Source organism: Stegodyphus dumicola, chromosome 7, assembly GCF_044657685.1.
Source record: "Stegodyphus dumicola isolate Sdum_Otavi_A_Nest chromosome 7, ASM4465768v1".
NCBI lineage: Eukaryota > Metazoa > Arthropoda > Arachnida > Araneae > Eresidae > Stegodyphus > Stegodyphus dumicola.
Window position 1 is genome coordinate 163,682,263 of NC_140774.1, and position 14,581 is coordinate 163,696,843.

The window sequence follows — 14,581 nt, forward strand, 5'->3', positions numbered from 1 at the left end:
ATTCTTTGCAATAAAAAGTGTATTCCAAAAGTATTAATCAGTAACTCACCTAATAATTAGAACACTTGAAATTTTGTTGAGATGTATTGGAAGACGACATTTCTTGTCATATTTTTTGTTTTAAGTAAAAAATCATCCCGAGAATTATTGTCTGCATTTGGAAATTATTACCCTTGTTTAACAAAGTTGTTAATAGTTCCATATCTGAAAGGAACATGACAAGATGCTATAAATTAACGAGACATTCTGTTCAAAATTTAATTATTGACGACTTTAAAGACGATAAAAGCATTCAAAATACTGAAGAAAGTTCTTGATGCAAAGCGTCCAGCTATATCTTAAATACGATGGAAAGTACCCGGAACTGCTCAAAATGCAATAAGATGTCTGAACCACCTTCCAAATTAAAACCAAGGAATCGGGGATTTATCCTACGAAAAATCAAACTAAAAAAATTAATGCTGCACAATTTGCAGCGGATTCAGAAGGCTGGCATGCAATAAAATTCAACCCTGAAACTGCTAAAAGAGTGATTAGGGGGCATAGAAACAGTCAAAGATCAGCAAAAAGAATATCTTCATGAGAACTCAAATTTAACTCTGGCGTTTGCAAAATCCATAGTAAAACAAGAATTTATCATATTGAAATAATGTTATAGATGTAGATGAATCAAAATTTAATATATTTGGGTCCGAATGGAGAATTGCTGCAAGGCGAAAGCCAAATGAAGAATTGAAACCGAAAATCCTACTTGCTGCTGTTAAGAATGAAGGTGGAAGGAAGTATAATGGTTTGGGTATCTTTCGCTTTACTTTGTATAGAAATAATATAGATCAGTATAAGCATGAAATATTCTTAACCCTGAAAGCATTTGCAAGAAAATTTGAAATGGAAAATACGTTCAAATTCTATAAGGATCTTAAGCATACAGACTTAAATGTTCGCTTGTGGTTATTGTACAACTCTATTGAAGTTATTAGAATTCCTTCATATTCTTAGGACTTAAATTCTATCGAACATGTGTGGAATAAGTTGGAGAAAAAATTAAGTAAACAAGGCATTTCTTTGAAAGTTCTGTTTAAAGCAATTCTTATAGAGGAATAGGAAAAGACGGAATATTTTCATTCAAAAAAATTAGTTGAATCCGTGCCAAAGCGCATGAAAAGTGTTATATTATCTAAAAGATATCTAACGAAGTAATGTATGTCCAGTTAGTTTTATGTTTTCGTAACATTAATTGCTTGTTAAAAGTGTCCGAATACTTATGTGAGCTCATTTTCATAACTTTTTGAATAAACTTATTTAACATTTTTTAACATTTTGAACAACTTTTTTCGAAAACAAACAAGATAGATCTTTTTTTAAAAAAGATAATCAATAAGAAGCCATTTTGCTAAAATTTAATAACTGATATTTTCAAATAAAACTGGAAATTAATGTGAGCCTCTGTATTACGGCAAGAAGTTCAAGAAAAGTTTAAGATTTTAATTATTTTGAATGTAATTATACTTTATTTTCATTGCAATTAAAAACGAACGTGAGTAACGCCCCGGAAAATATACATCTGTAGATAATTAATTTACATTATGATATAAATCTCAATCAAAGATTTGAAGATATAGATTAGATTAAACTTTTTTTGCACTTGTCAAAAGATAAGTACTTTCCCAGGTTACTAATATACTAATACGAATAGTTAGGAACATAAATTAAATAAAATCGCTTTGTTTGGGAACACGTTTATGCGGGAACAGCTTTTTCCACCAGTTAAAAATTAATAAATTAAAAAAAGTCCTCATAAAGATAGATTTTAGTATTTTTCCACCAAGATTGCAAATTATATCAAAACAGAAATGCCATTACATGGTGTAGCTGAAAGTTACAAGAAAAAATAAAGAAGTTTGTCATTATTTGCATACAAATATAAAAATTCCAGGTTAGACATTTTGCAAAATAACATATCAGGTTAGGTTATTTAATTACTGCAAAGCCTCGAGGGTTATCTCGCCTAAGGGAAGGGATGCCTTCGTTGAGGACTTTCTAAGGGGAACTGGCTCGTATACGCGTTACACATGGGGGAAACCACGAAAACACCCATGCAGCCAGCCCGTTCGAGGGATTCGAACCTCGGACTGAATTACCAGCGTTCAGAGACTTTACCGCTCGGCCGCTGGTGGGCATGAACATATCAACACCTAAAATAACTTTCACTTTATTTTCAATAAAGCTAAATTACAAGAGTGCTTATATATGCCAATCGGAAATTATTTCCTTGGAGAAGGGACTTTATAATCTGCTAATTTTTGCAAATGTTTTTAAATTGAAATGCCTGCTCGCTCGTGAAACATTTTAGTAAATCCTTTTTCATAAAATTTCTTGTATTATTGCATTTTCGCTTCATCAAAATTGTTAAAAAATACTGTCGTCACGTAATAATATAGACACAGAATACTAGCGACAAAACTCCTAAAGACATGACAAACCATACACAGATTCTTACAACAGCACGTGCTCTGCAATATCTTGAAAGAGCATGAATAGTAGGGCTTACTGTGTATCAATGAATGTCACATTTGGGGTAAAGTTTCTAGAATATCAACTCGTTCTTTTAAATTCTTTCTCTCGGAATAGAAAAAATTAACGTAGATACAGCTTGGATCAACGTACGTGAAGGGTCGACTGTCATACTTTACAAATCTGATTGAATGTAATAATTGTGCAATCTAGCGATTGTTTAAAAAGTGCTTAAGCACTCAAATTTTGCAGGCACGTTCTTTTTGTATTCCAATGCCTCTTACAGCTCTTTGGACCAAGAACTCCCCCCCCCACACACACTCTTGTTCTTACAACTCACCGAGATGGTTGATAACGCTCATGTTGGGAAACTATGATGTAGAATCTTGTAGTCAAAGTTTTTTTTTATCCATTTCTCGTTTTCAAACAGACATGGTACTGTTTTGCCTAAACATCTAGTCTTATGTCTTATCTTCTAGGCGCCTTTTCCTAGCGTATCTCTAGCTCACAGATGGTTTCGTTTAAAAGATTTGTTTGTGTTATCTATTAGAAAGAACGGTGTCCAGTTTAGAATCCAAACAAACGAAAACTGTTTTGTTTTTGTTTTCAGAGGACCCAGCGTGGCGTCCGATGGAAGCCGGCCCGCCCCCCGAATCACCACCGGCCTCCTCGTCGCAGCGACAGACGGACACCCCTTCCTTCACCGACTCGGAGGATTACGACTGCTTCTCGGACAGTACCACACCCCTCTCGCAGGCCGATCAGGACGAGGTGTTCCTCTCCCCCTCGGAAGAGGTGTCGCCTACGGACACCTGCTGGCCGCACCCGCATCACGTTGTCAGCGGCGACGGGGCGCAGCCGTGGGAAGCGACGACGACTTTCCGAGTAGGGCCTCTGCAGCAGCAAACGCTTCCCGTCGCTTCGTCCAGGTACTACGGAATTTTTTGCTCTCCATTCCGTTCACGATGTTGCAGTACTAAACATTCCCAGTTTTTATTCTCATCTCTTGCTGCTAAAGATATATTATGTGACATTAAGAATAACATTGCACGTGACGTAAAGATGCAATTAAGAGAAGGTACTCATATGACCAACATTTTCCTCAAAATTTCCTCACAGTATTATTTGTCAGGAATTGGTAGAATATATTACAAATCATTTAAAATTACAGAATAGTGTTTCATAATGAATTTCAGAAAACAAAAAATGCTAATTTTATTTTAATATCCTGTTTATTCGTTAAACTTGGCAAGGTAGCTTTGAAGAGCATCAGCGGCCGAATAATGAGACCGCTGAATGTAGGTAGTTCGACTCGGGCTTCAGTCCCGGTAAACGGGCTGTATATTTCATTGCCTAACCCACCAGTAAATATGGCGATTTACGAAGCTTTACCGAAACTGTGATGGAGAAAGTAACTCGCATGCACAGTAGGAAAGGAACTAGTTGGTACCTTATTTGTTATTCTAGGTGTGATATGTCCTAAAATGAAAGTACTTAACATTCCTTCAACCGTAGAATTTTTTAGTCAGCATTCACAAAGGGATCGGTTTTGACTTCTGAGGTTCGGTCACATTTTAAAGGGGTCAATGATTATCAAAGGATCGACTGGGGTAGAGAGCAAAATACGCATGATCAGTTTATAGGAAAAGTGAAAATTCTGTTGATTACCTCCCTCCTCTCCCCCCCCCACACACACACCAAAAAAAAAAAAAAAAAAAAAAAAAAAAAAAAGAGAGAGAGAGAAGGAGAAAGAAAAAAGAAAACAGCAATAATAATAAAATTGTAAATTTGAAAATTCTTCTTTTATTGATATAAAGCTTATATCAAGCAAGTAATCTAGAGGAAAAAAATATAAATAAATAGGAGAGGAAAATACAAATATTATTTAATATATTTTGAAAATTATCACGAAGAAAATGAGATCGTTATTTAATTATAGATTTAATTACTCCTGATAGCTTTTTACTAAATCAGATATAATGACATTTTGTTCTTCATCTCAAAAAAGTTTCAAAATATTAGCCTTGATTTGCTTACATGGTTGGGCCACCAGCCCATTCATAGCAACGTAGGCTGGCTCATTGAAGGCAACTAGCAGTCGGTATGTAATACGTTCGTGACTTCGGTTATAACATAGTAAACAACCATTATCAATGCAGCCAAATAATGTTGATTTAACACAGTTTTAAATATTATCAGTAACAACTAAACCACTATTAGCATCTCATTGATATCCACATTTAGTGTACATCGGTAAATTAAAAGAAAGGTACAAAAATCTTACATTCTTATAAAGCACCTTTGTTTGAGCGTGAATCAACTCACAGTCATGATGGAGGCTTTCAAGCTTCATTTAGTACACTAAGCAGTCAACACATAGCACCTGCTATCAATAACTACAAAATAATGGAGGTGGCTCAACGAATGAGCTGGCCCATCAATAGTAACCTCACCCTAAAAAAAGTGAAATGCAGAAACGCAAGAAAACCCAACCAAAAAATTATGAAGCACACAAAATTTCTCCGAAGATATATTGTTACATACTTTTGAAAAACTTAAAAGAAGCTTTTGATGTTGCTTTCAAGATACTGAAAATTTCTATGTGCCAGCAAGACTGTACCAGCATGACTCAACTCCAACGCTGAAATGCGATATGTTTGATCTCGTTATTATCGATTGCACTGAAGGAGAATCTTCAAGCACATAGTCAAAATACATGCCTGTGTTAATATTAGAATATAGAAGTCATCGGAGAGAAATATCCCTAAATAAAAGTTGTTACCGGAGAAACATTATTGACTTTTCTCTCTTCTTACCTAGTAGAAAGCAGATAACCCTAGTGTGCTTTGCCATAATAAACTAAACCAAACCTTACCTGGTAGAAATTGGCTTCAATCAATCAAGTCAGTAGTTTACTACCGAAAACGAGAAATAGGTTGAATATTTTTGAACGAGGTGATTTAAGAAACAAGCAGTTTCATAAACTAACAAAATTACACCAATACATACAGTGCACAGATCATATTAATTAAACTTGAATATTCGTGCTAATGGAAGCTGTGATTTTATTTCTGACAACTCGTTTATATTGTAAATTTTTAAATAGTTATAATAAAGAAAATAATAAAACATAAATGTAATGAACCATTTTTTTTTTCAAAACTTTTGTTCGCATTCTTAATCTAATTTGTTATCTTTAAGTTATTTGCCATTATTCGTATTATGATTATGTTACGTATTGTATATTATAGAGAAAAATATAAGAGGGTCTATGAAGAAAATCATTCTTTGGTGTCGATGCAAGTGAAATGTTAAAAACGCCTGTGTTAAGTCATTATTAATATTTAGATTTTAATATTTAAGTAGGTAGATGTGGTACAGTACAAAGTCCGTAATCCGGACTCGTCGGGACTTCGGCGATTCCAGATTAGGGGTTTTTCCGGATTATAGATCATCAATTTAAATCTGGTAAGATGGCATGCAGAAATTATAGAATTAAAAATATCAAACCGTAATTTATGAAATAAAGAGCAATTATGATCTAAAGGGTATCAAAATTTACAAAAAAAAAAAAAAAAATTTAATATTTATTTGTTTACTTTAGTAAACATTTCTATCAATGTAAGTTGTTTAACTTGCTTCGTTTTCTGTTCTAATACTTTCTCTTTAATTCTATAAACAGACATAATTTCTTGTTCATTTACAAAGTTCCACTGTTCAAGTCCTGTAATTGCTGCGCCGAGAATACCGACTAACTTGTCAATCGAGATTTTTTCGTTTTCAATAACGTTCTCTGTTACTTTCTTCACTATAGGAAGCGCGCATGGGTAAACGCTTTACTGGCTTTACGCGCATGCGTAGCGGACGCACGCATCAAACGCGCATGCGGAAGTTTGTGGCTTTGAGGTCCGGATTATAGATCTTTCCGGATAATAGACATCATGATTAGAGACTTTGTACTGTAATACGCAAGCAACGTAATATACATGTTTCTGGATAACTGCGTAAGGGGGCTATTTCTTCATCATTATTGAGCCAAAGCTTTGGTAGATTGCCAAATTTATTGACAGGCTGCGTTTTCTAAGGAGGAAATGCATCAGAATACGGTAACGGGCAGGTTGCGTGAGAGATTTCGCGGTTTTCCGCATGTGTAACATGAAGACAATTCTTCTTAGTAAGTCGTCCGTGAAAATGTCCCTTTCCTTAGGCAGATAGGCCTCGAGTCACTACCTTTATAAACTAACCCAATTAAACGGGGGCGGGGAGGGGCAAATGTGAAATTTTTTAACTGTTGAGGCTACTTCATACAAAACAATTAGTTTTACAGGATCGTAATGGAGTTATAAAGTCAGTTTTCAGTATCTATAAAGCTTTGAACTATATTATAAAAGCATACTAAGTTCAAAACCACTTTCATTTATTATAACAGAGATTGTCTAAGAGCATCTACTCAGAAATTTCTAAAATTTTAGAAATTGTATAACATGGTATTAAAGATATCGATCAGAAACTCATGCTATATTTTTACTCTGTTAATATTTTAAATGACATTTTAAGTGTTTTTAATACTATAAGTAAAATGCAGTATCTCACATTGATATTTAAAGTATTACAGGAAATATCGATCTCATTCAAAGCATTTGTAAAATCTCGATATCATTACCTTTATTACTTTTATAAACGTAACAGAAAACGATTTCCCTATTGTTTTTCCCGAAATTATAAACAGAATTAAACGTTTCTGGATAGGAAGTACAAATAAGTCTATAAATGTGAAAAACTAATCCTCCTCACAGTTTTAGAACAAAACTGTCATCTGTTACAGAAAGGTACAGTCTAAAACAAGCGAGTGACGTATCCACGATAAAAGTACATAAAAGAAAGGTATGATGAAGATTTATCTTAAATTCTTTATCTTCTTCAAAGACATGCGCATGCAAGTCTGCAGCAATAAAAATTCCAGCAACAGGAATTTTATTGATGTAACATTGTTTTAGAAATAAAAATTCATAAAAATTTTTATAAAAAAATAAAAGATAACATGAAAGAAATTTATAAATATAAGCTTCTATTTTAAACCTAAAAAGTAACGGGTGAACTAAAAGAAGAAAAATAATTTATCACGTAGCTTAACGGGAAAAGGAGATTAAATAATTCGCTTCGCAAAATTCATCTACAGTTTTATATCACGAATAATAAAAGCGTGGGTACCTAAATAATGAAATCTAATAATCGAATTGCATTGTCAAAATATAAGCCATTATTTTTATAAATTTGTCAGAGGTGCCCTTTGCTTTCTTTATTCATGAAATAAAATTGTATATATTTTGTAAAGAGAGCTTTTTAATCTCTTGTTCTTGTGAAACTTATACCATAAATTATTTTCCTCCTTTTAGCTCATTAATTATTTTACGAGTTTTATATGAAAGCATTATTCTAAAAATATTTTTAAATTTTTTTTATTTTCGTCTCTTCGACATTAATTACATATAACAAATTAAATAATTCAATTAAAAATCGTTTTTTAAGAATAAATAAACTCTCTTTTACTTTTAACTATTCTCTTTCTCTTTGCAAACTCGCGATAAAATATATTATTTCTAACTTTATATTAAAATTTGGGTACATTACCTGGGATAAAAATTTCATATATTTTGTCTTAGAATATCTTGAACGGGTGCTCGCATTCTATTTCCGCTAATGCCTTTGTTACTTTATCATGCGATTTTTCCAATCAGCTTTGTGCTATCCAGATTCTCAATTTTGAGTTCTTCTTAGGACTTTACTCAACTACAGCAACATATTCTTGACTGTCTGCGAATAATTTGTTTCTTAGGTAAATTACAACATTGGCTCACCAGCGACTGAGTGGTAAAAGCCACTGAATACTGGTAAACGGTTTGAGCGAACGGGCTAGCTGCATGGGCATTTTCGCGTTTTCCGCATGTGTAACGTAAAAAATGAGCCAGTTTTCCTTAAAAAGGACCTCCATGAGACATCTACCCTAGTGCCTAAAGGCGGAACACGTAATAAGTAAAAAAAAAAAAAAAAAATTTGATAACATTGGTCTAGCGAGTTGCGCATGTCAATTCGACGGCTGCTCAGCCCAAGCAAAAAGTTCTAAAAATTTGCCCAGCTAATATTTTTTATCATTCTTCTATTACAAGACTGTGAACATTCTATTTTATAACCTTTGGAAAAATTATAATAGATATATTTTTAGATGTTAGAATAGAAAAATGTAATATTACGTTTTCCTATGAATGGAAGAAAATCAGCTTTTAAAATGAAATGCTGAGAAAAAGTATGCAAACGTATAAAATGTAAAAAAATTAAAACTATAGATTTCATTATAAATAATGCTGAATCTTAATCAATCGTCAAATTCTGTTGCTTTTGAGATTATTAAAATGGAAAAAACTAGGAAGTGCAAATAAGTTATCTGTAAAGAAAGGGGGCAGAAAAGAAATAACATTCATAAAAAAGGTGGACAATTTATGTAATAAGCTTAATTTCATTGCAAGTAATTCTTCCCATAGCAAGGGGAAGGTCAATGAATCAACTAATAAATAAAATTAATACTCCAGAAAACTATGTAAAAGTGAAAAACACCGTGACGTAGCAACATTGTAAGACATCGCGACTTCGAAACTCATGTGACTTCCAAGAAAGAATAGGAACTCCCCTTTCTGCTTAAATTATGCGGCATATTTTCTATAAAAATATAGAAAGTTGGCCAATTAATACTTTTTATTCTTTCTGTTTTAAAAGAGAACGAAGAGTTAGCTTTAGAATTCGGTAAAATTTCAAAACTTTATATTACGTACATTTGTAAATGTTGAAATTTTAAGTAATTGAAATTAAATAGTTGGAAATATCGCGCAATAAAATTTCATTTAAAAGATTTTTTTCTTCGCATACTATTCGATTGTGCAAACAGTAAAATTTTGAGATTTTTAGCTGATGGATTGTCAAACGAAGATATGTGCGAAAAATCGATTCAACATTAAATTTAAAAAAAAAAAAATCTAATTGCAATTTAGAATAAATCGTTTTACCATATTTTATTGTCATCCACAAATACCGTGTGCATGCAAAATTTTAGCTCGATAGCTTATCAAAAATAACACAAAAATCGATGGCAAAGTTTTGACCATAGTGACAAATACCATTAGTAAGTTAAATAAAAGCTTGCAATGATAATCTAATCATGATGTTTCGAAACGTCCGTAAAAATAAAGTAACCATTATGCTTTCAATTACTGCCATACTCCTGCTACATGTATGTATTCGTTACCCGTACATTGTGTCTGTATTTTATTTGGAGTTTTTTGCCCCAAAAACTGAAGTTCATATAAAATTAATTACGATCAACGATGTCTAAAGAATGGTTTACCGATTTATAAATGATACCAATTTAAAATGACATTATTATGAATAATGTATATATATATGATTTAATTAAACATTTTATGGGTGGCTAAAACTAAGTTACGTATGCGATAGATGACGTCATTGGAGGGGATGTCAAAAGACTCCTCTTACCCACAAGAAAGCAAATAGCCCCCGCATATTTTGCTGTAATTCATATAATTTAATCCTCACTCAGGGGGTTGCACTGACTCTAGTGGAATTCCAAGTCCTTTATCGCTACTAGTCACAGAACAGAGTATCCGATCCTCATTTGCCTTGCCTCTGATTAGGCAATCTACTCTCAACAGACTGCCAGGAGCAACATTTTAGGTCTTCAAATAAAATGGTGCGGTTAAGATAAAATGGTTTGACGAGAACGCGTTTCTAGGAAAAGTTGCTTTCAGCCTCATGAAATTTTTAGAGAACATTAAATATGGATCAGAAACACTGACCGGTATGACAATATACTGCGTAGATAAAGCATATGGCGTCACGTCAGCAACTGGAGGATGGAGATTACTTCTAGCATATGAAATAATGCATGCGTATTCATCATAAGACAAGAGAATCACACTATCACAGTGATTTGCGTCTTTGGGTTCAATCCTGATATAATCTAAGACTTCACGTTCAGATAAATCATTTCACATTATAAATACAGAAAAAAATTACTAGTAGATTTTAAACATAATTCGTGTACCAATTAACGGTTATATGAAATTTTCTCAGTCTTCTCGTCAGGGCCTATTTACGTCAGTGCAAATGAGGTGTGTGCCCCAAGCTCTACTTTAGGGAGGCCTACAAGTTTTTTCATAATATTTAAAATATTAAATAATTCCTTTCAATTCTAGGTTTTATAAATGGGAAATTAAAAGCAAGAACAAAATTTTAAATTTCCTATTTTAGTATTCCATTTAAGCTTTCTTCGAACTGATTCTGTACCGTTGTTCGAACTTTTTGGATCGTTCTTCTCTCTCATCGGTAACTGAAATCCTTTAGCAAGTTTGGATTTTCAAGTTAACGCTACAGCCTGTTGCTTTCCAACAAGTATATGAAGTTCTGAAATTGCTTTAGATCAGGCTATTTCTTACCCTCCAAACGAAGTCTCGTAACCATGGTAAAGATTACTGTGAAAAAAGTATCGAGCCCTCTAATTTGGTAAAATTCCCTTATTCTCTCCGTGTGGTGAAGAAGGACACACAAGATCACAAATGTAGGAAGGTGGCTATAATAGACAAGTACCTAATAGACAAGTAACGAACTGAAATTTACTATTTTGTAACCACTACATTTCAAGTTCAAAATATTTTTTGACTATGAAGGTTTTTAATTATCTTAAGCGTTATTTGTTTGCTAAATTTAACTGCATTATTTTGGTTTTATTTCTGTAATTCCACTATATAAAATTTTAATTTATAATAAAATCGGTAAAATTCTTTATACTCTTCTTTTTATAATAATAATAATAATACTTTTTATACTTCGCATTAGTTACATCTGTTACATTGAAAAGAATTAGAGGAATAGTGCTTCATTAAGAGGTTTCGTTCTGGGCATCCAGTTTTATAAACTGGGCCCTCTTTCTTTTACTATACTCGATTATATTTATTTATTTTCCTTTGCAGAAACAGACTTTCTAGACGACGGCACAGGCAAACCCTCGAGAGCAGCAGTCATCTTCCTTCTGGTGTGGCCCACAGGGGCGATTTCTCGCCACCAGCTCACAGAGGTGTCCCACGGAAATTAGTCCGGAGGATGTTCACCAACAGCAGGGAGCGATGGCGCCAACAGAACGTGAACGGGGCTTTCGCCGATCTCCGCCGGTTGGTTCCGACTCACCCACCAGACAAGAAACTCAGCAAGAACGAGATCCTTCGCCTGGCCATCAAGTATATCAAACTGCTCAGTTCGATTTTAGAATACCAGAAGAAGAATGAGCCCAATTCTGAAGACGATAGAACCGATGTAGAAGGACGCCAAGATGTTTCTTCCCCTTCGTTATGCCCAAAGCCCATCAAAGCGGAACCCGCAAACGAGGAGTCCTGCCACGATGCTCTGTCTGAAGCCAGCTCTCCGGCATCCAGCTTGAGTAGCGTATCCAGCCACACAGATGGGCAGGAGGAAAGAATCTTCTAAAATAGATGGTTTTATTCTTCTTGGTGGTTTTATTCCTTTGGTTTTAGTTGTTACAAGCCTGTGAGAGGATGGATTCCATTTCTATCCGATGTACGGACATGTCTATAAAAAAGGCAAAATTTTCTTAACCAAACTTTTCTTGCGGATGTTGACAAACTTTATAATGTGGTAAAGTTACTGACATTTGGTTATCACTCCGCGAATGAACGACAGCTCGTCAGCGTTATTCAGAGGTATTGAGTTAACAGTGAAGGACAGCTTCATCAAGAATGTTAAGTGATTCATAATAATGAAAAAATAAATAAAGCAAAATAACTTTGTTGCTTTCAGTTATTTGCGGAAAGATGAATTCGTGCTTTTGTCTTCCCTTTATTAAAAATGATCAGCGTCTTTATATTTAATTTCTAATTCTTAGATCTTAAACTTTAGAGCCTAAATTACTCTGCATTTATTGGATGCAGAGCAGTTTGGTTTGGATACAAATAATAAAAGGATTTTTATTGCAAAATTAATTAGCAAATACTAAAAGAAATTAGTATTAGCAAATACTAAAAAGAAATGAGCTACTGAAATTTTCTTATACTGTGTATATTATATTATTGTGATTAAAAAATATCTCGAAACATTCAGTTAAACATAAGATTTCAATTTATTCATCAATATTTATCACATCTCTTTCAAAGTAATTTCCCTTCATAGTATGCTAAGGTTATTTTCCAAACCTCGAAAACATGGTTTTTTTAGGCGTTCTCTTCAAGGCCCGTATCGAATTTTCTTTTATTGCATTAATACACTTTGAAAGGCCGAGATAGATCTCGACCTAAGCGGAAGTAATAAAACATACCTAAGCGGAAGTAATAAAACATTTGTTACGATTCCAGCGGAGATCATGATCAGTACTTTGAGAAATATCTCTGATACACCTGTTCCACCAAATAAAATTACATGAAACCTTGATATGTTCTTAACATTAGACAAATACGTTACAATACATGTTTAAGATTATATTATTACATTATAATATATTGCCTTTCAATATTAATTATGACAATGCATTTCTCATAAACTCTACTTCTGAATGCCTTATAACTACGAAATCGTGTGGTCTAGTTTCATACTTTTAAACCCAATCTACAGTAATTTGATAATAGATACGGTGAAGATTCAAAATTGTGACCGAGAAGGGACAAATTCAACTCAGAAATAGAGTGGCTCACGTTTGTTTTCGAACTTGTATTTTTAAAATTTATTTGCGCGAATCTTGTGCTAAATATCGATAAACAAACTTCAAATATTTTCTTACAATATTTTGCCTATGTTTCAAGCATGCTTGTTGTAAAATAAATATTTAAAGTATTCCATGTAATAAAATAATCTATTTTAAAAGAATTAGTAGGCAATTACATAATAATTCGGACATTCGAATAGTTTGTTGAGATGCACTGGATGACGCTATTTCTTATCATATTTTTTGTTGTTGTTTGAAAGTTGAAATAAAAATACATCCAGTAATTATTGTTGGCGTCTGGAAATTATTACTTGATTAGCAAAATATATTAATAGTTGCATATCGGAAGTGAACATGGCTAAACACTACAAACTAACGACAAGTTCTGTTAGAAATTTAATAATTCAGCATACTGAAGCTGGTAAAAGTATCAGAAATATCAGAAAAATTCCTTGATATAAAGCATTCAACTATTTTTGATGATACCAAACGATGGAAATTGTGTGGAATTATTGAAAATGCATTGAAGTGTTGATCACATCCTAAGCTAACACCACAGAATCGAAGATTTAACAACAATGTAGAGCCAAAAATTAATGCTTTCAAACTTTCAGCAGATTTTGAAAAACGATTTGTAATAAAAGCTAACGTTGAGGCTGTTAAAAGCGCACATGGATACAATGTCAATCATTTTTCGTCAGCAAGAAAAATATGCTTGACTTTTACAAAATCCACTGAAAGCAAATATTTATCATACTCAAACAATGTTTTACTTGCCAGATGAGTAAACATTTAATATATTTAGGTCCGACGAATTACTGTGGAGTGAAAGCTGAATGAAGACTTAAATACTCGTACAAAAAATTTATCTCCTACTCCTATGTACGCTGGCTGGAGGCATCATTGTTTGGGGAAGTTTTGCTGGCTTTGGGATGGGAAATTTAGTTCGTATAGAAAATAGCATGAATCAATATAAATATATAAATATTCTTAATGAAAACTTAAAAGCATCTGCAAGAAAACTTGAAATTCAATGCGGTCAAGTTCTATAATAACAATCCTAAACACTATGGTTAATATACAACTGTCCTGAAGGTATCAAAATTCCTCCAGATTCTAAGGACTTAAATTGTATCAAACGGGTATGGTGTGTTTTAGATAAAAGAATAAGAAAAGAGGCTATTTCTTCAAATTCTCTTCTGAAAGGAATTCTTAGGTAGGAATGGTACAAAATAGAATATTCTTTCAGGCAAAAATTAGTTGAATCCGTGACAAAGTGCATAAAAGGTA

The 14,581-nt window shown here is 33.3% G+C and overlaps 1 protein-coding gene across 1 annotated transcript in view; it reads left to right on the forward strand.

The window, feature by feature from the left end:
- Nucleotides 1-12,378, forward strand: part of LOC118191857 (uncharacterized) — a 37,646-nt gene extending 25,268 nt beyond the window's left edge. Inside the window, exons 2-3 of the mRNA XM_035362712.2 lie at nucleotides 3,125-3,443; nucleotides 11,553-12,378. Of these exons, the coding sequence (XP_035218603.1) occupies nucleotides 3,125-3,443; nucleotides 11,553-12,063 (830 nt within the window). The 3' untranslated portion in view covers nucleotides 12,064-12,378. The remainder of the gene's footprint in view (nucleotides 1-3,124; nucleotides 3,444-11,552) is intronic.
- The last annotated feature ends 2,203 nt before the right edge of the window (nucleotides 12,379-14,581 follow it).